The following is a 27,763-nucleotide window of genomic DNA, read 5'->3' on the forward strand; positions in this document are numbered from 1 at the left end:
TTGCTCATAGGAAAGAATGACAATATTAACAGTATATACCTCATAGTATTGTTGAGAGGCTTAAATGAGTGTATAGCCTAGAACAGTTATGTAAGAATTGACCAATTTTCTTATTTTTATCAACTTAGAATGCTGAAACTTATGGATAGAAGGATGGGTAATATCCAGAAGGCGCAGGATGGCATGGTGGGGGTGCTCGTGAGATGGATGAGCGAGTAATATATGGCTTTAAGAATAACAGGATTATAGAGTTGGTGACCCAGTGTAATGCTTAAATACCCGGTACAGTGTCCTCATCAAGTGAGCCTATTTTTCTTAAGACTTCTGGCAATATGAAGTTCATTCCTTCCTATGTTTGTCCATTCCATTAGAAATTTGTATCCCTATAGCTTCTACTTATTGATCCTAAGTTTTATTTTTTAGGAATATACAGAGTAAATCTCTTCTCTCTTAGATGTGCAAGTCCTTTGGATATTTTTTGTGACATTATGGTCCATCTCTAGCCCCTTCTGCCGTAGGTCTTTTCCAGGGTTGGTAGGTCTAACACATATGCCAGCATATCCTATAGCATGGCACCTTTATTTTATCTACACATCCCAGTTTCCCTATGTCCCTTGTGTGGACACAGCACTGCAGCACAAGGCACATCAGGGCCATCCCAGCCTCTCCCTTGTTTTAGAAACTATATTTCTGTTGATGAAGCCTGTGAATCCCTCTAGCAGCCACATTAACTCATCTTGCATTCACTTCCCTTGTGCCTGAACAGCCCCTAAACCCCATTCCCTTTCTGTATTCATCCAACTAGCAATGAAACTCTGATGCAGATTCTTGTTTTTATTGTTATTATATTTCATCCTGTTAGATGCAGCCCATCACTTTAACTTGTCAAGGTCTTTCTGTATCCCGATTCTGTAACCTACTGTGTTTTCCATCCCATTTAGATCTCTGTCATCTGAAAATCTGATAGGCTTGACTACTGTGTTTTCATTAAAGTCCTTGAAAAAATGATGGAATAGATCAGGGCATGCCACCAAAAACCTGTCCAAATTGTCATTGATCCATTAGCCAACATCCCTTTGTATAAAATTTTAACAAGTTTCAAATTGCACTTATCTGTACATGAGGATTTCACAAGGCACTTTGTCAAATGCTGAAACACCAGATCTGCATCTAAAAGTCCCAGAACCCTATCCTTATTAACGACAACAATAACAACAAAAGGAAATGACACTGTGTGAAAACATAGTTTTTAGTATTCATCTTTATTTTTATTATTATAATTATACTTTAAGTTCTGGGATATATGTGCAGAATGTGCAGATTTGTTACATAGGTATACATGTGCCATGGTGGTTTGCTGCACCCATCAACCCATCATCTGCGTTAAGTATTTCTCCTAATGCAATCCCTCCCCTTGCCCCCTACCCCATGAAAGGCCCCAGTGTGTGATGTTCCCCTCCCTGTGCCCATATGTTCTCATTGTTCAACTCCCATTTATGAGTGAGAACATGTGGTGTTTGGTTTTCTGTTCTTGTGTTAGTTTGCTGAGAATGATGGTTTCCAGCTTCATCCATGTGCCTGCAAAAGACATAAACTCATTCTTTTTTATGGCTGCATAGTATTCCATGGTGTATATGTGCCACATTTTCTTTATACAGTTGATCACTAATGGGCATTAGGGTCGGTTCCAAGATTTTGCCACTGTGAATAGTGCTGCAATAAACATACGTGTGCATGTTTCTTTATAGTAGAATGATTTGTAATCCTTGGGTATGTAACCAGTAATGGGATTGCTGGGTCAAATGGTATTTCTAGTTTTAGATCCTTGAGGAATTGCCACACTGTCTTCCATAATAGTTGAACTAATTTACACTCCCACCAACAGTGTAAAAGCATTCCTATTTCTCCACATCGTCTCCAGCATCTGTTGTTTCCTGACTTTTTAATGATAGCCATTCTAACTGGTGTGAGATGGTATTTCATTGTGGTTTTGATTTGCATTTCTCTAGTGACCAGTGATGATGAACTTCTTTTCACATGTGTGTTGGCCACATACATGTCTTCTTTTGAGAAGTGTCTGTTCATATACTTTGCCCACTTTTTGATGGGGTTATTTCTCGTAAATTTGTTTAAGTTCCTTGTAGATTCTGGATATTAGCCCTTTGTCAGATGGATAGATTGCAAAAATTTTCTCCCATTCTCTAGGATGCCCGTTCACTCTGATGATAGTTTCTTTTTGCTTTTCAAAAAACCACCTGCTGGATTCACTGATGTTTTGAAGGGTTTTTCATGTCTGTCTCTCCTTCAGTTCTGCTCTGATCTTAGTTATTTTTAGTCTTCTACTAGCTTTTGAATTTGTTTGCTCTTGCTTCTCTAGTTCTTTTAATTGTGATGTTAGGGTGTCAATTTTAGATCTTTCCCACTTTCTTCTGTGGGCATTTAATGCTTTAAGTGTCCCTCTAAACCCTGTTTTAGCTGTGTCCCAGAGATTCTGGTACATTGTGTCTTTGTTCTCAGTGGTTTCAAATAACTTACTTATTTCTGCCTTAACCCAGTAGTCATTCAGGAGCAGGTTGTTCAGTTTCCGTGTAGTTGTGTGGCTTTGAGTGAGTTTCTTAATCCTGAGTTCTAATTTGTTTGCACTGTGGTCTGAGGGACAGTTTCTTATTATTTCCATTCTATTGCACTTGCTGAGGAGTGTTTTACTTCCAGTTATATGGTTGATTTTAGAATAAGTAAAATGTGGTGCTGAGAAGAATGTAGATTCTGTTGATTTGGGATGAAGAGTTCTGTAGATGTCCATTAGGTCCACTTGGTGCAGAGCTGAGTTCAAGTCCTGAATATCCTTGTTAATTTTCTCTATTGTTGATCTGTCTAATATTGACAGTGGGATGTTAAAGTCTCCCACTATTATTGCGTGGGAGTGTAAGTCTCTTTGTAGGTCTCTAAGAACTTGCTTTATGAATCTGGGTGCTCTTGTATTGGGTGCATATATATTTAGGATAGTTAGCTCTTCTTGTTCCATTAATCCCTTTACCATTATGTAATGCCCTTCTTTGTCTTTTTTGATCTTTGTTGGTTTAAAGTCTGTTTTATCAGAGACTAGGATTGCAACCCCTGACTTTTTTTGCTTTCAATTTGCTTGGTAAATCTTCCTCCATCCCTTTATTTTGAGCCAGTAAGTGTCTTTGCATGTGACATGGGTCTCCTGAAAACAGCACACTGATGAGTCTTGACTCTTTATCCAATTTGTCAGTCTGTGCCTTTTAATTGGGTCACTTAACCCATTTACATTTAAGGTTAATATTGTTATGTATGAATTTGATCCTGTCATTATGATGCTAGATGGTTATTTTTCCCATTAGTTGATGCAGTTTCTTCACAGTGTCAATGACCTTTACATTTTGATTTGTTTTTGCAGTGACTGGTACTGGTTTTTCCTTTCCATATTGAGTGCTTTCTTCAGGAGCACTTGTAAGGCAGGCCTGGTGATGACAAAAATCCCTCAGCATTTGCTTGTCTGTAAAGTATTTTATTTCTACTTCACTTATGAAGCTTAGTTTGGCTGGATATGAAATTCTGGGTTGAACATTCTTTTCTTTAAGAATGTTGAATATTGGCCACCACTCTCTTCTGGTTTGTAGGGTTTCTGCAGAGAGATCCACTGTTAGTCTGATGGGCTTCCCTTTGTGAGTAACCAGACCTTTCTCTCTGGATGCCCTTAACATTTTTCCCTTCATTTCAACCTTGGTGAATCTGATGGTTATGTGTCTTGGGATTGCTCTTCTCAAGGAGTATCTTTGTGATGTTCTCTGTATTTCCTGAATTTGAATGCTGGCTTGTCTTGCTAGGTTGGGCAAGTTCTCCTGGATAATACCCGAAGTGCGTTTCCCAACTTGGTTCTATTCTCCCCGTCATTTTCAGGTACACCAATCAAACGTAGGGTTGGTCTTTTCACATGGTCCCATATTTCTTGGAGGCTTTGTTCGTTCCTTTTCATTATTTTTTCTCTAATCTTGTCTTCACACTTTATTTCATTAAGTTGATCTTCAATCTCTGATACCCTTTCTTCTGCTTGATCTATTCAGCTATTGATACTTGTGTATGCTTCACAATGTTCTCATGCTGTGTTTTTCAGCTCCATCAGGTCATTTATGTTCTTCTCTAAACTGGTTATTCTAGTTAGCAATTCCTCTAACCTTTTTTCAAGGTTCTTAGCTTCCATACATTGGGTTAGAACAAGCTCCTTTAGCTCGAAGGAGCTTGTTATTACCCCCCTTCTGAAGCGTACTTCTGTCAATTCGTCACACTCACTCTCCATCCAGTTTTGTTCCCTTGCTGGTGAGGAGTTGTGATCCTTTGGAGGAGAATAGGCATTCTGGTTTTTGAATTTTCAGCCTTTTTGCGCTAGTTTTTCCTCATCTTCATGGATTTATCTACCTTTGGTCTTTGCTGTTGGTGACCTACAGATGGAGTTTTTGCGTGGTTGTCTTTTTTGTTGATGTTGATGCTATTGCTTTCTGTTTATTAGTTCTCCTTCTAACAGTCAGGGTTCTCTTCTGCAGGTCTGCTGGAGTTTGCTGGGGATTCACTCCAGACCCTGTTTGCCTGGGTATCACCAGCGAAGACTGCAGAACAGCAGAGATTGCTGCCTGTTCCTTCCTCTGGAAGCTTCATCCCAGAGGGGCACCCACCAGATGCCAGCTGGAGCTCTCCTATATGAGGTGTCTGTTGACCCCTGCTGGGAGGTGTCTTCCCATCAGGAGGCACAGGGGTCAGGGACCCACTTGAGGAGGCAGTCTGTCCCTTAGCAGAACTGTGCTGGGAGATCCACTGCTCTCTTCAGAGTTGGCAGATAGAAACGTTTAAGTCTGCTGAAGTTGTCCCCGCAGCTGCCCCTTTTCCCAGGTGCTCTGTCCCAGGGAGATGGGAGTTTTATCTATAAGCCCCTGACTGGGGCTGCTGCTTTTCCTTCAGAGATACCCTGCCCTGAGAGGAGGAATCTAGAGAGGCAGTCTGGTTACAGCGGCTTTGTGGTGCTGCGGTTTGCTCTACCCAATCCGAACTTCCAGACAGCTTTGTTTACACTGAGTGGAACACTGCCTACTCAAGCCTCAGTAATGGCGGATGCCCCTCCCTCCACCAAGCTCGAGCTTCCCAGGTCAACTTCAAACTGCTGTGCTGGCAGCAAGAATTTCAAGCCATGGATCTTAGCTTGCTGGCCTCCATGGGGGTGGGATCCACTGAGCAAGACCACTTGGCTCCCTGGCTTCATCCCCCTTTCCAGGGGAGTGAACAGTTCTGTCTTGCTGTCATTCCAGGCACCACTGGGATATGAAAAGAAACTCCTGCAGCTAGCTTTGTGTCTGCCCAAATGTCCCCCAGTTTTGTGTTTGAAATCCAGGACCCTTGCGGTGTAAGCACCCGAGGGAATCTCCTGGTCTGTGGGTTTGAAGACCATGGGAAAAGCATAGTATGAGAGCTGGATAGCACAGTCCCTCATGGCACAGTTTCTCATGGCTTCCCTTGGCTAGGGGAAGGAGTTCCCTGACCCCTCACACTTCCTGGGTGAGGTGACGCCCCACCCTTCTTCTGCTCACCCTTTGTGGGCTGCACCCACTGTCTAACCAGTCCCATTGAGATGAACCAGGTGCCTCAGTTGGAAATGCAGAAATCACCCCTCTTCTGCATTGGTCTGGCTGGGAGCTGCAGACCAGAGCTGTTCCTATTCAGTCATCTTGCCGGGATCAGTATTGATCTTTTAAATGTTTACAAAGTTGCATTGATAATCCATTGTGGAGTGCTGCATGGTATTTATTATCCAATTCACTTTTTAAAAAATCAGAATACACTTGGAGAATGTTTTTATAGCCAGGGACCTAAAAAAAGACTTCAATATTCACTATGAATTTGAATATGACTGGGTATATTCAAGGGCTGACTGGACTGGCTCACTGGATGCCTATTTACATGAAGACTTTCCAGGAGTTTTATTAGAAGGCCAATGACTTGGCATAGTAAGACTAATATCCTGCTCCAGAATTATGACCATACGTCTTTGTGAAACTGAAGCCTCCCCTTATTCAGCCAAGCAGTGTTCCAGGTGGGAATGGAACACACCCAAGGACAGAAAGAATTGTGAGGCATGAATTTCATCTGTAGGTAATGACTGAATAAAAGGGATAATGTTCTATTATAGCATAGTGTGGGCTGCTTGAATTCCCTTTTCATTCCAGAGATCAAGGGAAGAAATCATAGATTTCAGGCAATCCTGGATTTGAGTACTGACTCTCCTATTTAACAGTTGTGCTTATCAGGATCTGTTTTTAGAGAACCATTGCTAGTCTCTAATGAAAAATCTTTTTTGGTAAATTATGATTTTTAAAAATAACCTGACCTTGAGTCTAGAATTCTCTGTGAGTTCCCAGTGGACTTCTGGTTTCTTTTGATATCTTATCTCTTTCTTCTATGGATTTTATTTGAGATTATAGGGTTGAAACTAAATCTCTGGATATTCCCTTCTCAAGTCCACTTTAGACTTTTTTCCTGAATTGTTTGAAATCTGTTTTTCATAAGTCTTAGCACATATCTCACCACATCCAGTTTTTCCTTTGCCGATAATCACTGCTTCTAAGTGTCCCAAGTAGTTTTCACTCACTAAAAGTGGTTCTTATAATCCAAACTAAGACTGACTCTAAATAACCCTGTTTTTGTGACCAGTGGCTCCAATAGGTTTGGTGTACATGACAGCTTTTGTTTTGGAATCTCAGAAAAGTAGGGGGTTTCTATGAAGAGGTCAAAGTAAAAACAAGATAATAAGGAATAACTAACTCCCCCTCCCCCACCAAAAAAGTTTAAGTTCAAGGGACTACATAGCTCAATGGGAAATGAAATTCAACCAAGACTCTAGAAGACTAAGTAGAGTCCAGGGGATAAACAGCAGTAGAGTTGGGAGAGGGACACTGCCTTCTCTTCCTTAAGGAGCATGGAGGTCCTTTGAGGGCTTGGGTAGTCAAGGGAGCTTGTCAGTGCCTAGCAGAGACATCCTCACGGGCATCTCTGCAGCTAAGAAGATCCTGGCAAAAGGATGTGAGCAGAGCATTTCCTTCTGGGTTCATAGTTTTTCAGGAAAGTGTGTACCTCCATGATGTACAGTGACATTCTCCCTCTAGCAGGTGGGTTTCTTTGAATTAGAGTTTAACTTCATCTTGGATTCCAATCAGGCGTTCCTCTTCCTCACTTGGTATCACCCATGAGGTCACATTTACCCTGGTATTCCATGAAAACACTTTATCACCCACCTTCTAAATAGCCAATGTCTTAAGCAGTGAGTCTCATTGCTGTACCAATATTTTAACTGTGAAATAGTACATCTTTTCTACTAATAGTTGACATCATATTCCCTATAGTAATTAGATTATGGGTGTTTCTATTCCTTTTTTTGTAATCAGTTTAAATTCTTTTTGAAATGTTAAACTACTCTTTGGGAAAACATTTTTTGTCCCAAACTTAGGATATACATTACTTCCTCATTCTTAAAGTTTAAAATATGTCTACAAATTTATATCTCATTATTTGATACCATCTACATAGCTAGTTTTATCTTATTTCCTCTTTTCTTATAAAATGACAACTTTCAGTGATGTTAGGTAAACACTGACTGTAAGTCCTTCAGTCTCCTGCCTGACTTCATAGGTCCCAAAGGTACCTCTTAGATTTGTGTTTGTGTTAGAGAGTGTCCACCATCTGTCAGCCTCATGTTGATTCTTCTATACCCTTCTCTTTATCAGAGTAGTAGGAAGACTGCAAAATACATTTCCCAAAATCCCTTGCCAGCTGGCATCCAATGGAGGGCAGGACATGAAGCCTGGAGGGAAGAAGCCATTTTAAAAAATTATTTTCTGCTTGCACCTATGGCAGTACCAGCAGCAGCAGCCACATGGACAGCAACAGTGGTGACAGCAACAGTAGGATTAGCAGTTTGGGAAAGAACATAGAAGCAAGGGTGCCTGGTGAGTGCAGGTTCCTGAGGTGCTGCTCAGGGAGCAGTTCTCCAAAGGGAGCAGTCTCTATGGCACAGTGTCCATGGGCTGTGGGTAAAATCATTTTCCCTTTTGTCCTCCAGCTCTACGTGCAATCATAGTTTAGTGCAATTGCCAATCCTTGGACAACCTAACCCCCCTTGTTTTACTCCTCTAACCCATTTCTATATTTTCATAACAGATTCCTTACATTAAATGCCCTCTGTCAAACACCCAGATCTGTTACTGTTCTCCTGATTGAGTAGGGTCCAATGCAAGCTGGTAGGAATTTCAGCATGTGTGTGCATCATCAGCAGATGCAGTGCACCCAGAATGAATTTCATCATATCCTGGAACAACATTTGAGGAAGACTCGATTGACAATGTCAACTCTGCACACAACTGTTCTTTATCTCTTGGTAAAGAATCATCAACTTCTCAGATCCAGTGAAAGATTTTATGTTATTCACTGGCATTTACAGACACTTGTTTGTGCTGTGCTTATTTCCCGGGAGGTCTGCGTTCAAATTATTGGGGAAAAAATGCAAGACTTTTGCATCTGTTGAGCCCTTTCTTCTTTAAGGCATATGATTCATCACTCTCATCTCCCTGCTTTTTTCTTCCCCTTAGTCTCCTAAGAATTTTGAATGTGTTTTCTTTTGATATTTCTTCTTCCCTTTCCTCTAGGAACTCTTCATCTTTGCAGATAAGCTGGCATTCAGAAGGAGGACACTTGAGAAATAAAGGAAGCCAGTAGAATAATGCAGTCACAGAAGAAAGGATGAGGTCCGTGTGGACTCTAGTCTTATGCCACAGGTTCATTATCATCATGTGTAGCCTCTAATTAAGATAACATGTGGAGAATATCTTACTCCCCCACAAAATGAAAAGGAACTTAGCTTAAACTATGGAATAATTTCATATGTTACCACAGTCAAAATCATGCCCATACCTCTATATTCAGGAATCCTTCCTTCATCATCCTGAGCAATGGGGAAGGGGACTACTGACTCCAAATTTTGGAAATATTTATGTCATGGCCCATTGCCCTGATGGATTTCTTGACCTTTAATATTTAGGATCTCAGGGTGTATGCGTGTTACTCCCCCATATCTGCATAGAACGCAGATATGGCAAATTTAGAAGATGACACCTGATTAGACACAAAATTTGGAGAAAAAATATCAAACTGTGTAGCTGAATGTTACCCAGAAGTGAAGAAAGGCATGAAGCCAGATTTCCCCAGCTCTTTGTTCCATCACACGATGTTACTTGGATATCAGCTTATCAACAGACTTGCATCACCACCACCATATGAACAGAGTCCGCATAAGAAAACTACACCGAATATGAATGCCAGCTTTTAAAAGTGGGGGAACTACAGTATAGGGTAAGTTCTTTTTAGGCAAATCTGTGTTTTTGTTTCAGATATATTATTTTGTAGATGTTTTTCTCTCTGAATTCCATGAGTATTTTAATCAAATTGTATCAGGTATAGGCCACTTCAATAGGTAAATTTATTCAGCAGGAGCCCCAGAAAAGCATACATGAATTGTTGCCATAAGAAAGAGCATCAGTCATTTCCTTATGCTATTTGAGGAGAGAAGAAATCTTTTCAGCTTGAAGCATATTTATTCTCTGTTCTACAGATCTGGAAAATGGGAGGAGGGTTATTGAAATGATTTGAGTACAGGATAGAGCGTAAGCGTCAATCACAGAAAATATTAAAAGAGTACATCTTGGTTGGTATGGTTTCCAGAGTGCACACATTTAAAATATTTATAGTTTAATTTATACGTTTATATAGCAGAAACAGTACACACAGAGATGTTGACTAATGTTTTCCTAATAAATTTCTCTTCTGGAAGAATGGAACCTTCAATGTGTGAACTCAAATGAGTCTCCACACGTCTTACAATACTCCTTAAGCACGTGTATGTTTGTGAACCTATGTGTGCGTATGTGTTTGTGTGTCTGAACATATATGAAGGTTGGATAGAGAGAGAAGAAACTGGCATAAAGTGAGAGCATTCTATATTCACGATTTCAGTGAATCAAACACCCAATGAGGTAGGCATTGTAACTGCTGTCATAAGAATGAGAGGGCTGAGGCTTACAGAAGGAAAGAAATTCAAGTCTTTCTAGTTCTAAAGGCCATACAGCCTCTATTATAGTTTATATTCTTCAGTCAGTACGTGGTGCAGGTATTGATAAAAATCTATGTTTAGCAGATTGTTACTATGCTTGATTTGCTGTGGTCTTACTTTCTATCATTCAGTAATTCACACTGCTAACAAAGACAAAGGAGTAAGCAGAGGGGAAAATACTCTGGGTTTGCACTCTGTGACTTGGCAACTGATTCCAGTATGTCTACTCTTGCTGGATTGTTAAATTCATATTATTATACACCCTTCAGACCCTAAACCCTAAATCACCAGGAAAGGAGACTTAATCATAGCAAATGTGACTCCTTTATTCTGTGTCTTTGTCAGGCAAGTGGAAACATGACAAGTTTAATAGTTTATTTTATAGTACAATGCTATAAAATTGCACATCTAAATTTGCAAGAAGTGGAGAATGATGTAAACGCATACTATACTACCATTAAAAATCATATTTTTAAGGAATACTTAATGATCTGAGAAAGTGCACAAAACATATAAATTATGATCTCCCTTTTCTAAAATTACACACAATGTACACAGAAAAAATAAATAAGAGGAAAGTGAAACTCAACGTGGTGCCTCATACCTGTAATCCCAGCACTTTGGGAGCCTGAGGTGGAAGATAACTTGAGCCCAGGAGTTTGAGACCAGCCTGGGGAACATAGGGAGAACATTGTCTGGGGAACATTATCTCTACTAACAATTTAAAAAATAACTGGGTGTGGGGTGTGTACCTGTAGTCCCAGCTACTTAGGAGGCTGAGGTGGGAGGATGGCTTGAGCCCAGGAGTTCAAGACTGCAGTGAGCTATAATCACACCACTGTGCTCCAGCCTGGGTGATAGAGTGAGACTCTGTCTCACAAAATATATATAAATAAATAAGTAAAAAGAAATCAACCAAATACTAACAATAATTACAGATAATTAGATACAAGTTGAGTATGCCTTATCCAAAATGCTTGGGACCAGAAGTGTTTTGAATTCCAGATATTTCTCTTTTTTTTTGATTCTGGAAAATTTGCATTATCTTTGCTAGTTGAGCCTCCCAAATCCAAAAATCCAAAATCCAATATGCTCCAATGAGCATTTCCTTTGAGCATCATGTGGGCACTAAAAGTTTTGGATTTGGAGCATTTCAGATGTTGGACTTTTAGATTTGGGATGCTCAACTTGTATGAGTAATCTTATTTTCTTCTTCAATTTTTAAATTCTTCCAAATCTTCCAAAACAATATATATTACTTTTAGAATCAGATATGATAATTGATAGTATTTAAAATTATCAAAAAATTACTATTATAAAAATAGTATGCTCTACAACCCAGCTGTTCCAAACAGTTAAACAGAAAGACAAGGGCTCTGAATTATTCCTTAACTTCATAAATAATTAATAATTATTTTCATAAATAAAGGGCAAGACTAAGAAAAGGTGTGGAATTAAGTAGTGTGGTGATGTCCAATTACTTGGAAATGTGAGCAAATGTTCCTATCCCTTAGAACAAATTACATTTTTAAAAATTCATTCACTTGCTTACTTATTTACTTAAGTACATCCCCAAACTGGTTGAGCTAAAAGAAATTTTATGCTATGCTTTGTTGTTTCTTGGAGGTACAGGATAAACGATGGCACAAAACTGGAAAAGACAACAAAAGCTCTGGAATGTTCCACAGCTTCTTTTCATTCGAGTTCCTCACTCCATCTATGACACTTCCTTACTAAAGGTATGGCCTGCCTCCCTTCTCTCTTTCTCTCTCTCTCTCTCTCTCTCTTTCCTTCCTTCCTTTCTCTCTCTCTCTCTCTCTCTCTCTCTTTCTTTCTTTCTTTCTTTCTTTCTTTCTTTCTTTCTTTCTTTCACAGATAGAGTGACCTGTCTGTCCTTCAAGGTCTGAGGACTTTTTCTGCTGTCTTTGTTTACCTAGCATTAGGAAGAATATTTGTCCCAAAATAAGCCCTTGCTGAATGTTGAAGGCCATGCATGAGTGAATTAATGAGCCCTTGGGTAACCTCCTACACCCGCCCCATTTCAGGAGCTCTGGTAGACGGTCACCTCTTCATGGCTGACCCACTGTCAGCAATGGGAAACTTACTAATTGGCCACACTGTGGCTGCCTTTTGAAGAGCTCCTTTTAGTCAAAGTTAGTTAAAGTCATTCTAATAAATAGGCTGTAAAAATTTCAGTTCTCTCCTAAACCCTCAAGGAAGGATCAACAACAGGGTAAGAATATTAGTAATGTTACCTGCTACTTCTCATTTAGGAAGTTTAGGGTTTTGCTAAGGAAAAGAAGTAGGCATTTTTTGCTTTGGAAACTCCCATTGCACTTTGGAGTTCTGCTCTTGAAATTGGCTTCCAATTTTCATATTATCTTGTTCTCAATCATTTTAAAAGGCAAAATTAGTTATTCAGGAGTGGAATTCATTCTCTTCAAATATATTATCCTTTAAAATATCTACTTCAGAAACTAAAGCTGAAATAGTATCTCAAATTATGAAGCACTTGGCTTTGCTACTTTCACTCCAGATAGATTTTCGATATTAAGTTTAAGGCCAAAAAAATAAAAACAAAACAAAACGCTAACTCACAAATTTCAGGCCCACACAAAATGTCTAACAGGTAAAAGTCACCTTACTCTACCTTTACATATAATTATCTGAAGTTTAGTTTTTATTGCATAGTTACTAACTCATTTTGAAAGCTCTATTATTGTTTTGAATTTTTTGGCCTAGGGTGAACTTATTTTATCTTGATTTTTCTAGAATGTTGATGCCACTATCTATTTCCCTATCTGTAAAGTGAACAGAATAAATTGTTCATCTCCTCGGATTGTTGAAAATTAAGAGATTATGCATGCAAAATACATGCAAATACGAATGCAAAATGCTGAGCACAGTATATAATGAACACTTAAGATATCTTAGGTATGTAATAGTAATTGAAGTCTTGACCCTTCTTATTTCTTTCTACCTTTAAGAAAGTAGCCTTTTAAATGGTCTCTCTACCAATGATCTCTTTCCTTGAGCCCATTCTCCACTGCAGGGCCATCTTTTTAAATACAAACCTGGTCAGTTGAGAGTATGGTGTTTTGGGTTGGATCATTTGTTGGAAAGGCGTGGGAAGCTGTCCTGTGCTTTGCAGGATGCTGAGCAAATCCCAGGCCTCTACTCACTGAATGTAAGGAGCACCCCCTCCTCCTCTCACCAATTAGGACAATCAAAACATTTCGCAGTCATTGCCAAATGTCCCCTGGGAGTCAAAATCATTCCTGTTGAGAGTCACTGCCTTAAAGACTTTGATGGCTCCTCATAGGATAGTTAATCCTTAAACTCTTAACATAGCTAAAAGGTTTCTATCATCTTCCCCTAACAGTCTTTTCACAATCAGACTCTATGTTCCCTTTGAACTCAAAAAAAAAAAAAAAAAAAAAATTTAGAATTTCTAACAGGTTTCCAGGTGTTGTGTATGCCATTTGAGAACCAGTATTCTAGTCCCTAAGGAAACTCCTCATCTAAGACTCAGATAAGATTATCATCTCATTTAGGAAACTTTCCTTGACTGTTTAGGGAGCTTGTTTACATTGTTTGTTTTCATGGCACCTTTTTACTAATGATATAATGAACCCTTACCACGTTATTCATCCATCTATTTCCCTTGCTTTTGAGAACTTTCAGTGGGAAATTTTCTACCAGTCCAGAGGCCTAGCATATTTCAGCTCTGTGTAGCTTATTACAACCTACTTTCCTCAATAAGGATCAATGAAATTATAAGATCCTGTAAATCCTTAGATGTCCCTCAGTTCAAGACAATTACCTAGAACTTTTTACTCACATATTTTCATCATCATACAGATTAGCAGAAGGCTGTGTAAGCAAATGAAGAGAGGAAACTCCCCAATTGTTATTTTCCAATTGTTGCACATTAAAAAATATATATATGTTTAGCAAGAGAAGCCTCTCATTTCCATAAAAGTTAGCTTTGAAAACATCACAATTTGAATGCTGTGGAACTCCACAGACTCATCAAAATCACCTGTTCTGTTCAGACAGGACCTCAACCAAGGGCAACAGCGCTACTTTTACAGCATTATGAGGATTTACAACTCCAGGCCCCAGTGGGAGGCCCTGCAGACCCGCTACATTCACAGCCTTCAGCACCAACAGCTGCTTGGTAAGTTTAACTACGTGATCCAAACTAAGCACCTAAGGAATCAACTTGTGCTGTAGCCAGAAGTCATTTCCAGATAAATAATTCAAGTACAATGGCATCTACTGGCGTGCTATTTTATCAACATAGTAGTTGGTTAACCAAGTTTCAAAGTGCTTATTCTTGACAATGGAAAGCAAGGTTTTATGGGTAAATTAATAGGGTTTAAAGAAATTCAAGTATGGATTGTGATAAAATGTCAACTCTCTGAGATTTGTGGGAACTTAAGTAAATCAGTGGGTCTGGGCTTACAAAACCAGGCGAGGCTCAAAGCACAGCTCAGCTCCTTGCTGTGTGCGAACTCAGAAACTTGGTTTACTCATGACAATAATAGTTACATTTATTGCTCATTGACCACATTCCAGACATTGTGCCAAGAGCTTTACATACAATATCTCATTTTATCTCCAATTTATGGCATAGAAAATGGAAGCTCAGGCAGGTTATGTAACTTGATCAAGATCACACACAGGTAATAAATGTTAGTTAGGACTTCAAGCCAGAGCTGTCACCTCCGAAGTTTATACATTTTCAGCCCCATCCTCTGCTGTCTCTCTTCTTTCAACCTCTTTAGATTTGATGAAGCACAAATGAAATAATGGTTGTGAAAGACCTTCACAAATTGTAAGCATCAACTTACCGAAAGGCATAATTGTTGTAAAGTCCCTTTTCTTGGCAGGAAATGCTTTCAGTTGCTGGCTGCCCTTCATCATACTGTTCTCCTAACTCCACTAGAGTGCTTTTTAAACAAAAATCTACTCACTTGGCTTTAGCACATCTACTTTATGCTGTTGTTTTTGTATTTACACAAACGGAAAGTGTGGTTTGTGCAATTGATTTAATAAAAACAATAACAATAGGTACCTTTTATTGAGGGCTTCCTACGTGTCAGGTGCTCGTCTAAGAACTTTGCAGGTATTGTATTTAACACTCAAACACCTCTACGTGGCAGGTGTCTTTATGACCTACAGTTTACAGAAGAGAAAACTAAAACGTGGACAAGTTAAATAGCTTGACCAGGGTCATGCAACTATTGAATAGTAAACAGAGACGCCGGGATTCAGTCTGGTCCACATGATTGTCTGAAGTGTCACTAGAAGCATCATCTAGTAGCTTTGTTTTTATAGCAAAATTGCATAGAAGCCAATGAATCCAGAAGCGGAAGTATTCAATGCTTAGTGCATATAAAATCCACCAGGTACCTTATCAAAATGCAGATTTCCAAGCTTAACCCTCAGAGTTCCTGATTCAGAAGGTCTTTAGAGTCATAAATCTGCATTTTTAATTAGCATTTTGAAAAAGCATGTGGCCTCAGCCCAGTGATTCACCAGTTGGTGGTCTGCAGACTACATGTTGAGAAACACTGAGAGAGATCAAACATATCTTTCCGGGTTGAAGAAAGTTTTGATATTGAAGATATCATGGCTCAAGTCCCTTTCCAAATAATCTGACATGTTAATCAATGACTCAGTGTTTATTAACTTATTGAATGAGAAATGCAAAAGAAGAAAAATACACTTCCAGTCTTCAAAGATCATATAATCTGGGCATGCTCACCACAAGAGTAGAAAAAATTGTGTACACATAAGTAAATGTTTGCAGTTTTGTTTTCTTATTTGCTTTGTAAAATTGCTGATTTTGAAGTTTCTCTCATTTCTTTCCCTTACGCTATATTACTCAACGGGAAGCCTTGTCTTATGCTCTTGTGCTTAGAGATTCAACCAAGAGAGCCTCAGCCAAGGTAGCTCCTCAAAGAACCATTTCACGGAAAACTTCAGCCATGACAAGAAGATGTCCATCAGTACTACCTGTATCTGTGGTTCTACTTAGGGCCCAAAGTAAAAGGGGCCAAATGCTCAGGAACTGAGACTTGGCAGCATTTTTGGAAACAGGAAGTTTGCCCATGTATCCCTGGTATCTAGTGGGTGCTTAGTGCATATTTGTTGAATGTCAGTGAATAATTTCTAATATAAACCCCAGACCTAAAAATAATCTCTGATTCATAAAAATTTTGCCAGCAAGACCAAGAGGTTTAAGAGCAATGGAGCCGAGAGTAAGCAAGCCTTTCCACATAACATCCGTAGAGTAAAAGGACTTTTAAAGCTTTCAAAGTAAAAGTTTCCTTTGAATTAGAACCTCCCAGAGAAGTCCTCAAAACAGTGAAAGGGGACAAGTGACCAGAAGGAGCCAGGTCCTCTGTCACTGGGTGACCATTTCTTGCAAACTATCGTGCATACATTTTGAAAATATACATAACAACAAGGGGTTAACACAGATCATAGAGGGCTTACAAAACTATATCATCCCAGCAACAACTGGCCTGTACATTTCCTTCCTCTCCTCTTCCCCATCACGCAATGGCATTTAATATGGTCCCAAAGCTCTTTTAGTTCTCACCTGGTGTGATCACTTTGTGTCATCTTGAAATGTGCACTTATCAGTCTACCACAGCTGAATTGATTTTACGCAGCTGTAACTGGTCTTGACATGGATAAGAGAATTCATGCACACATCTTTCCCTGGCAGCTGAAGAAACACTCTTAGAAGAATGTGAAATAGCCCTGAAGACTTGATTTCAAGTTCAACCTTTCTGTGGCCTCAAATGCTTTAAGCAAAGTACACAAAACTATACTAAGCAAAAAGTGAGATAGCAGTGAGTCAGTTCATCATATAAATGGCATAGTGTTGCGTTAGTTATATTTAATGGTTATTTTCATCACCAGAGATTTTGTGTATGTGTGTGTATGTATGTGTGTATGTGTGTGTGTGTCTGTGTGTGTGTTAAAAATCAGTCACCAGTTCTCAAGTAAAGTCAAAACAAACAAAAAAAAATGCTTCTTCCTCATCATTTTAAAATACATCACCCCATTCAAATCAGCTAATGCCTATGAAAGGAATTGGTTGAGGTGGAATATAAACTTGATTGACAAGAGATGTGCTAACATTGATCTGAAAGGAATATGCTGCATTATTATCAGAAAAAAATCATTATCTTCTCTTTGCAATCATGAACATATAACATATAAAATTTGTCATGAGATTCTGAAAACTAGTATTGAGGTCCAGCACTACTTCTGAGCTCCTGTCTGACTTTTCTTTGGGAGGAATGGGAAGCGTGGTTGGCCCACTAGTCTGATAAGAAGTCTTGAGGAAACTAATACTGACCTTGCTGGGATCATTCACTTAATCATAAAGACGCTTCTTGACCTCTGCAAATTCTGGCCCTGACATGTATTCTAAATACCTTTATAGTTCTAAGTTAGAAATTGTTACATAGACTTAAAAGAAGAAAAGACTTCAGTGGGACTGGGATGAGCTGCATGATAGTTTCATAAAGCAGAGAGGTTGGTGGGAGACCTAACTTGGCCTATACTAACCTTCCCATTGTTTTCACAATGGGCCTTTTATATCCTCTGATCTGCTTGCCTGCACTTTTATCTTAGACTATTTTTTGATGGGCATAGGTATTTGCTGTGTAAGCCTTACCTAGTGATGCAGAATATCAAGGAGGCCACTTACAATTCTAAGCTGCATCCCTGTATCAAAAATCTCAGAAGCACCTTGCATCTGATAGAGGCTTTTAAGAGCAGATTGACAGGTGAATGTCACAGGTCCACAAGAAGGACAAATAGATTTAAGTTGGTACAAAAGTTTCCATTTGTTGGTTCTCCCTTTTAAGAAGATAATGTGCCCCTGCACTTGAGTACCTTACTTGAAACTTAAAGAAATGTAATTGGTTATGGTGCTGGGAGAAAGGGGTGTACCTGGGAGGACATCGAGAAAGATAAACAAAGGGGAAGGAAGAGAGGACAACCTGTAACTTTTAGCAAAGGCTACCACTTTTAACTGTTAGAGAAAATGCTATTGCTAGAACTCACAATGTCAATATACATTATCAGAACTTAAGTCCTGGAGATCAGAGACTGTTTCACCTGAAATTGCTAGCACCTAGAATGGCCCCTGGTTGCGGTAGGCAATCAATAACACTCTTTGAATAATAACGAGGCCTTCAAAGATTCTGCAAGTCAGACTGGCCTCTGGCTTTGTGATATTGTTCTAGGGTCCCAGGAACCCACAATTGTTGATGAGGAGTAGCAGTAGAATATCAAGGACAGATGTGAGTCTACCCCACAAGGGGCAGGCAATAGAGAGTACACTGGAAAGAATTTTAAAACAATAATAAAGCTGACTACAAGTTGAACTATTTTTTATTACCACCACGAGCCAGCAATTCTAAATAATATCAGTGATAAAATATTCATCCCCCAAAATCTTTTATTGGACTAGGTTCTAAACAATTTCTGAGGTTACCGTTGAGTTTTAAATAATACATATATGTAAGCTTCAAAGTAGCGCATTTGTATGGCTTTTCTTCAATAACCATTTTACTCCACATGGAAAGTAATTCAGAGAACTTCCTGCTATATGGTCAGCTCTCAGTACACACAGTATCAGCTCATGTGTCTCTAGCCCCTGTAGTACTATATACTCTTGCATTTAAATGATAGATTTGAAATGAGCAATGATTGTGCCATGATTGTAAAGACAAGAAACATAACCTGAAATACTTCAATTTTTGATTCTATTGGCCGTTTAGAGTTTTTAAAACAATTTTTATGCATCATTTATATACAATAAATGCGCTCGAAGTTCAATGAATTTTTCTTCATTTCAATTACTACATTTTAATTTCAAGATCTATGTAATTTTGTTATAAATCTTTTTTGTAATCAGCTTTTATAGTCTATTTTTGCTTGTATATGTATTCCCTCTTTTTTAAAAAAATATAGATTCAGTGGGTACACATGCAGGTGTGTTACATGGGTATATTTCATAATGCTGGGGTTTGGATTTCTATAGAACCCATCACCCAAATAGTAAACATAGTACCCAATAAGTCACTTTTTGACCCTTGCCCCCATCCCTCTCTCTCTGTTGGAGTCATCAGTATCTATTGTTTCCATTTTTATATCCAAATGTACCCTTTGTTTACTTTTCACTTATAAGTGAGAATATGTGGTGTTTGATTTTCTGTTTCTGCATTAATTGATTTTGGATAATGGCCTCTAGCTGCATTCATGTGACTGCAAAGGAGATGTTTTATTCCTTTTTATGGCTGCGTAGTATTCCATGGGGGTGTGTGGGTGTGTGTGTGTGTGTGTGTGTATGTATTACATTTTTTAAATCCAATCCACTGTTGATAGACACTTAGGTTGATACTATGACTTTGCTATTGTGAATAGTGCTATGATAAACATATGAATGCAGATGTCCTTTTGAGAAAACAATTTCTTTTCCTTTGGGTAGATGCCCAGCTGTAGCATTGCTAGGTGGACTAGTAGTTCTATTTTTATTTCTTTGAGAAATCTCCATACTGTTTTCCATAGAGGTTGAAAGTTCAATGAATCTTGACAAATGCATACAGTCACATAACCACCACAATTGACATAGAACGTTTTCACTACCCAAATGTTACCCTATCCTTTTTGCAATCAATCTCTTCCCCTGAAGTCTGGCCCCATGGAAATCACTGAGCTATTCTCTATCACTCTAGTTTTGCCTTCTCTAGAATTTTGCATAATTGGAGTCAGAGTATAGTGTTTTACACCTGGTTTCTCTCACTAGCATGATGCTACTGAGGGTCCTCATGTTGCATTTGTCAGCAGTTTGTTCCTTTTCTTTGCTGAGTTACATTCTATTGTATGGATACACCACAATTTGCTTATCCAGTCCCTGGTTGATGAGCATTTGGAGTTTTTGGACTATGAGGCATAAAACTTCTATAAATTTTAAATGTAGGCCTTTGCATGAACCTAAGTTTTTATTTCTCCTGGATAGTTTCCTAGGAGCACAATTACTAAGTCACATAGCAGATTTAGGCTTAATTTTATAAGATACTGCCATAGTGCTTTCCAAAGTGGTTGCACCGTTTTGCACTCCCACTAGCAATGAATAAGAGCCCTAATTGCACCACATTCTTACAATGTCCAACATTTTAATTTTTGTGTTCTAGTGACTGTAGCTGCTGGGTAGAGGAGAATTTGTGTATGTGGAAAATACAAGCATTGCAGCTACTAGTTACAGTTACCCTCTTACTGGTAACAGTGATAAATTTCAGGAAAGAGGATCATGATAGATATGGGGTGATGATACTGATAATCTTGGAGATTTAACAGAAGAAATTTCTAAGTTTAGCAGTGAACCCTGATAACTCTTCAGTTTATTTTTAGGGAAGAAAGACAGGGATTAGAGGAAGTGAGGAAAAGGAAAAAGAAGTAACCCCTGCAGGAAGGACCATCCCTGGAAAAAACTGTGGTATGAATTCAGTGTGTACTCATTAACTTCTTACCTTTCCTTGTTTGTATTGCTCTTCAGGTTCAGAAATTAACACCCTATCACCACTACCAAAATCTTTATGCACTGTATTAGTTATTGATTGCTGCATAATAAATTACTCCAAAATTTCATGTCTTAAAACAACAATATTTACTACCTCGCACTTTCTGTAGTCAGGCATCTAGAGACATGGCTTAGCTGAGGCTGCTGGCTCATGGTCCTACACAAGGCTGAAATCAAAGTGTCCACTGAGGCTGTGGTCTCATTTGAAGATTCAAACAGGAAAGGCTCCACGTCCAAGCTCACTCCGGTAATTGTTGGCAGAATTCAGTTCCCTGGGGCCTGGTGGACTCAGGGCCTCAGTTCCTTACTGGCTGTTGGCTGGAGGCTGCTCTCATAGGCCCTGCCACATAGGCCACTCGACAAGGCATCTCGCCAATGGCAACTTGCTTCATCAGAGTTAGAAAACCAGAGAGTGTGTGTAATGTGGAAGTCACGATCTTTTATAACTTAACGTATCAGTTTCACTAAGTTCTATTCAATAGAAACAAGTCACTAGGTCCAGTCCCACACAAAGGAAGGTAGTCAAAGGTATGAATACAGAAGGTGGGCTTATTGGGAGCCATTTCAGAAGTGTCTACCAAAGCCAGGACTAGGGTGAAGTGAGTGACATGCCAGGGGTACAGAATTGAAGGGAACACTTATTCTAGCACAGCCCTGAGAATGAATCCCACCAGATACCTCATTCACCTCACCCTGGTCCTGACCCTGCTGCCTGCCACATGCACCTAACACATCTATTCTGTTTTCTGCCTACCCAATTTGTGCTCCCTGCAGAGACACTAGCCTGAGCCTGTCTTCTCAGGCAACTAACTGTTCCATGGTGTGCATTTTCTTTCCTCCATGACCCTCTCCTGAATCTTAGTTGTTTTTTGTTCCAATTTTCCAGTATGCTCTTGGGGAAAAATGAGATGAAATAAGTCTAAATATTTAATCATTAATACCTAATTCTTACATAAGCTATATATTTAGAGCAGTATTCATTAGAATACCTTCCACATACCCAACTCACTGAGGATACTTAATGAACATGCAAATTCCACTCCTGGGTCCCATTCTAGACCCAGTGAATCGGGATCAGAATCTGAGAGATAGCATCCCTGGTGACTTAAGTTTGTTAAAACATAATGGCCTTTTGCATTTACGGAGTGACTTCATTAGTCATATGCCTTAACCCTAAAAAACTGAATTTCTATTCGGAAAATTTGGCAAAAATTTAGGGGCAAGAGCTGCGTGATTAGAGAGTCTTTTTTGGGTAGGGGAAATATCTCCTTGATAACCCTCAATATCTTGTGAGATAAACTACTTATTATTCTCACTTAAAAGCTGGTTGAACTGATGATATATTTTAAAACATACCTGAACCTACTCAAATGGTTTCTTTTTCCTTGGTATTACTAAATATGCATTACAGTGTTACCAAATGAATCCTTGGCTTTTCCTAGCAGTCCGTGTTTTGTGATGAAGTCCATAGGAATGTGTTCAAGAGTCGCTGTACCTTTTCAATTAAAATGAGTTGCTAATTGCATCAGTGCTTATAGAGGAAACCATTATATCAGCCTCATTGACTCTGCTTTTCCCCACTAAATTACAGTCAGTTGCCTGAAATGTAATCAATTCCTGTATTGAAAATCAATCCTGTGTCTGCCTCTAGAGAATTCTCGCTCGTTTTTCTCCGTATTAGAGCTATCACACCATGCCAGTTACACAATGGATTCAGCCAAGTCAGAAGTAGAAGCAATGCCTGTCGCTATTGAAAACCACAGATTAGGTGCAGGGTCAGAGGCAATTACCCAACTGCAACGGAATCAAAAACTCAGATGTTATGTGGTGTGAGTTCCTTAGCATCCTCCTGGCTCATAGATCGTGGGAGACCTGAGGGCAACCAAGTACCTGGTTGTAAATGAAGAGTCCTAGAGAAAGAAATTTCCCACTTTAAGAATAATGTAATGGGCTGGGTGTGGTGGCTCAAGCCTGTAATCCCAACACTTTGTGAAGTCGAGGTGGGAAAGGTCAGGAGTTTGAGACCAGTCTGGCCAACATGGTGAAACCCCATCTCTACTAAATATGCAAAAATTAGCTGGGCGTGGTGACTCACACCTGTAGTCTCAGCTACTTGGGAGGCTGAGGCACAAGAATTGCTTGAACCCGGGAGGTGGAAGTTGTACTGAGCTGAGGTCATGATTACGCCGCCGCACTCCAGCCCAGGCAAGAGTGAGACTACGTCTCAAAATAATAATTAATAATAATAATAATAATGTACTGAAGGATATTTGGATATTTGATTTTCTAGAAGGACAATCAAAATGACTTGACGAGGTATCATTGAAAGTCAGTGCTATTTCAGAAGTCTAGCTTTCTTTAAGAAAAAAATCACATTCTTGTAAACATATAACTTATTTGAATTCAGTAAGCCAATATGTGTTGCATTGTGCATTTATGTAAGAAAGTAAAGATCAGAAGGCAAAGCTCCATGTTTCAGGAGGTGTCTTTGAAACACAAAATGTAAGGTCAGGGAGGTAGGGAGGGGCTGGGGCTGGTCGGGGGCTGGGAGGCATGCTGAGGGGTCAGATGGTGTGTAAAAGGCATCGAGCAGGTGTCGAATGTGGCTTCATTTTCTAACTGAAGGACTAGAGAGCTGAAAATGCAGTCAGGGAATTAAGATCAAAAGAATATGTGTAGCCGGGCGCGGTGGCTCAAGCCTGTAATCCCAGCACTTTGGGAGGCCGAGACGGGTGGATCACGAGGTCAGGAGATCGAGACCATCCTGGCTAACCCGGTGAAACCCCGTCTCTACTAAAAAATACAAAAAACTAGCCGGGCGAGGTGGCGGGCACCTGTAGTCCCAGCTACTCGGGAGGCTGAGGCAGGAGAATGGCGTGAACCCGGGAGGCAGAGCTTGCAGTGAGCTGAGATCTGGCCACTGCACTCCAGCCTGGGCGACAGAGCGCGACTCCGTCTCAAAAAAAAAAAAAAAAAAAAAGAATATGTGTATAATCCATGCAAATTAAACAGCTTTTAATTCATGGAAGAGTCAGGCTTCAAGGTTCAAGCCATCAGGTTCTTTTCCACAAAAAGAAGAGAATACGCAGAACAAGAAAGTCATTTTAGAATTTAGCCTAATTCTTGAAAGAATCTACGTAATTAAAAAAAGTAACAAATGCAAAAGTTAATTTTTTTTCAAAATTGTAAGTTTATGATTAAGTATCTCATGGCGAAATGGTATATGTTATGTGGTTCTTCTTATGTTGTTTGGTCATTTATGTGTTTAAATATTTGCAAAACCTGAGAGACAGCAGGAATAATGTTCACTAACTATGATGTTTACAAGCGATTAGGTTTTGCTGAAGTACAGAGAACATACATACGCAAGTAGTGGGAAACAAGTCTAGGAAGACATTATGGCTTGGTCATGGAGAAACTGCACTAACTTTAGTTGGCAGAAAATAGGCAGTCACTGGAGCTGTTTTTAGTATGAGGTTGGCCTGAGAACATGTTATGAGGACTCATTTCCAATACTGGGCAGGATAAGTCAGATTTTAAAAAAAGAAAGAAATCAGGGAAACGTTTCAGGGCTGTACCCCAACATTCCAGGAGCAGAAATGAGGAGGACTGAACTTGGAAATGAAATACACGGAAAACAAGCAAAAGGCCTGGTGCCAGAAGAACCCAACTCGAGTAGGTGAAACATCCTGACATGTTCTGAGGCCAAACTCCTACTGAAACAGACCAAGGGGATCACAGGAGACCAGAGGAAAAAGCACAGGGAAAACGGCCCTCAGAAGAAAAGCTGATGTGGGGGACAGTGAAACATCATCTGGTTTGGGGCTTCCCGCATTTCACAGGCACTGACACGGGTGCCACAACACAGAGAGAGGTCAGCCCTGGGAGTGGTGTTGTGGTGAACGGAGGAAAACAAACCAGGGCAGGAGGGCAGGAGGGCAGACAGGGGAGAGAACAGAACCAGGGACAGGACCTGGGGACAGGCAGGGTTGCAGCATGGAGTCCAAGAGGAGCCAGAGTGAACATTTAGAAAAGTAGGAGGAGAGCTAGCCTCACAGAGGTCAAGGGAAGAGGAAAATCAAAGAAGGAAGGGTTAATGCTTGCATGTGGAAAATAGGATAGAGTAAGTTAAGGCCACTGTGGGTAGGAGCCTGGTTAGTGAGCTTAGGAGAGCAGCTCTATTCAGATTTGAGGGCAGCCTCTGGACTGTGAAGGGTGAGGATTAAGGGGTAGGAAAGTGCAGGCGCAGCACAATGCATGTCCAAGATGTTTGCTCAGCATCCATTCATGGTTCTGATTCTTTCATTCTACCTAGGCTTTCTAGAAATTCCTCTCTCAAGCCCATTTTCTCCATTCACTCATACAGAGTATTTCCTTTCCACCACAATGGAAGGCATTTTCACAAGCTGATACCAGCTGAATGTGTTAATGGAGTCTCATGATGAAATTCTATCAGGCAGAGCATATTGTTATTGCAATATATTTTATTACTCTATTAGCACATGTTATAAAATATGTGCTTATGAACAATTACTGCTTGGATTTGATATAGCCAATCCATTGATGTAGGAATTTGGAGCAACAGAGTCATTTTTAGTAAAGAAATTGAGCTGAGTAAAGGTGAAATTCAAGATTCTATAGCATGTATGAAATGAAATGATCCATTTTAAAGACGAGATATAACTATGCTACCATAGATACACTTTCATTTAAGACAAACCATTTCATTTAGAACAGTTAAGAATACGTTAAAGCTAGGGAATTAAAGTCAGATAAAAATCTCTTAACAAAATATCAACTGTTTCATCCATAAAGAACAGCAAAGCCGTTTTTTAAAAAGCAAAAACCCACTCCACTTCTTTTGTGATTAATTGTTTAAAACTCATGCTAATTTCAGTAAATGTAAGGATGACTATAGTCAGCAGTTAGAAAATGAGAAAATGAATGATTTAAGATGCAGACTGTATTAAAAAAAAATCTGATCTCTGTAGAAATTATCAGTGCCAACAAAGATCTATGGGGTGAAAAAGACATTTAAAGTTGGTGCAGAACAGAGATATAGGGAATTTTTATATGAAGAAAAAGATAAATCAATTAAAGCAGGAACCATGCTGTTTATTGTGATAAATCACATTAATATAACTCTTCTGAACAAGATATTCAACTGAAGAGAGGAGATATATAAATAAATCGGGATTTTAATTCACTGCTTTTGCTTTTGGATGCCAGAAGACAATGCCACACATTTAGGGCTGTGTCTACACAACCGCAAACAAACGCTTTGCCAGGAAGCACCGTGTACGGCACTGTTTATGAGCACGCCCACAGCAGGTCCCAAAGAATAACAGATTTTCAAAGAGGAGGAAAGATGGAGATCAGAGCTTTGCTTAGAATGACATTCTAATGATTCTCAGTAACAGCAAAAGGATTCAGTTTCATAAAATCAGTCAAGTCAGTTTTATATTTTTTAATTCTAGCTCATTCACCAGACATTTATTGAGTGCTGATGAGCAGGCAGGTCCTATGGAAGGCATTGCAGATTTTGTGTGGAATGAAATGCCTCTGCTTAGGTTGTCATTGCTGTTTACCTTGTAATATTGTGGCCCAGACTACCTGACCGTGGGCTGTGACTGATTGCAAGCTGACCTTTTCCACCAACGCTGGGAAGCTATGGCTGTAGATGATAGGATCTGCTCCTGTGTGAGTACTGATGAGGTGGTTCTTTTGAGACCTTCTACGTTTGCAGGACTCGATCTGGTAGGAGAGAAAAATGAAGTCCTAACAAGCTGCAGGGGACCCTACCTACAAATCCTTCTTCTGCCCTAACATAGGTCATTGTGGTTCTATAGGTGTGAAGGTGGTTTGTTTTGTATTGTTTTGTTTCTAAATCAGAACTAAGTATCTGGCTGGGCACAGTGGCTCATGCCTGTAATCCCAGCACTTTAGGACGCCAAGGCCGATGGATCACTTGAGCCCAAGAGTTCAAGATCAGCCCAGCCAACATAGCAAAACCCTATCCCTATTAAAAATGCAAAAATTATCTGGGCGTGGCGGTGCACACCTGTAATCCCAGCTACTCGGGAGGCTGAGGTGGGAGGATCACCTGAACCTGAGAGGCAGAGTATGCAGTGAGCTGAGACTGTACCACTCCACTCCAGCCTGGGCAACAGAGTGAGACTGTCTCAAAAAAAAAAAAAAGAAAGAAAGAAAGAACTAAGTATCATATGATCTTACAAATGTAACCTGATCAGAAGTATAAGTTCTACCTTTTCTCCTCATGCTTGTTCTTAGTTAGGGTACTTAGTGCAATAGTTAAGAAAACAATCTGAAATCTGATTATCTAGGCTGAATTCTAAATGCAGTAAATGCTGTATTTAATAGCTATGTGATTGCATGAAAGTGATTCCACCTCTGTGCCTCAGTTTCTCATCTGTAAAATGGGGATAATTATAGTTTCTACTTTGTAGAGCTTTGGGAGGATTAGCACACAATACCTGATATTGTACACATTCATTAATGCTAGCTAACTAATTAATCTTAGTTTTAAAAGTGTAAAAATTGTGATAACAGAATAACTGATACTCAGTATGTTCAGTGTTTCACCATTTTGCATGGCACTTTTTTATGTATTATGTATGATCAATAGGTAAGGCCTGGATAAAGAAAATGTGGTACATATACACCATGGAATACTATATAGCCATTAAAAAGAATTAAGTCGTGTCTTTTGCAGTGACATGACTGCAGCTGGAGGCCATTATCCTAAGCAAATTAACACAGGAACAGAAAACCAAATACTGCATGTTCTCACTTATAAGTGGGAGCTAAACACTGGGTACACATGGACATAAAGATGGGAACAACAGACACTGAGGATTCCTAGAGGGGAGATGGATGGAGAGTAGGAGGGGGACAAGGGTTGAAAAGCTAACTATTGAATACTATACTCATTATTTGGGTGACGGGATCAATTGTACTCT

General features: G+C 39.5%; 2 protein-coding genes across 12 annotated transcripts in view; one reads left to right on the forward strand and one right to left on the reverse strand.

Annotated features, from left to right (window-relative positions):
* The window catches only part of EPSTI1 (epithelial stromal interaction 1), a 308,217-nt gene that overhangs the window by 87,992 nt on the left and 192,462 nt on the right, over nucleotides 1–27,763 (reverse strand). The gene's annotated exons all lie outside the window — the stretch shown is intronic.
* On the forward strand, nucleotides 11,809–16,251 carry FAM216B (family with sequence similarity 216 member B). Its single transcript, XM_003913818.5, has 3 exons — nucleotides 11,809–11,907; nucleotides 14,228–14,352; nucleotides 16,029–16,251. Exons 1-3 carry the CDS (start codon nucleotides 11,809–11,811, stop codon nucleotides 16,249–16,251), a joined length of 447 nt encoding a protein of 148 aa, XP_003913867.1.

The sequence above is a fragment of the Papio anubis genome, chromosome 15, assembly GCF_008728515.1.
Source record: "Papio anubis isolate 15944 chromosome 15, Panubis1.0, whole genome shotgun sequence".
In the NCBI taxonomy this organism is placed as follows: Eukaryota; Metazoa; Chordata; class Mammalia; order Primates; family Cercopithecidae; genus Papio; species Papio anubis.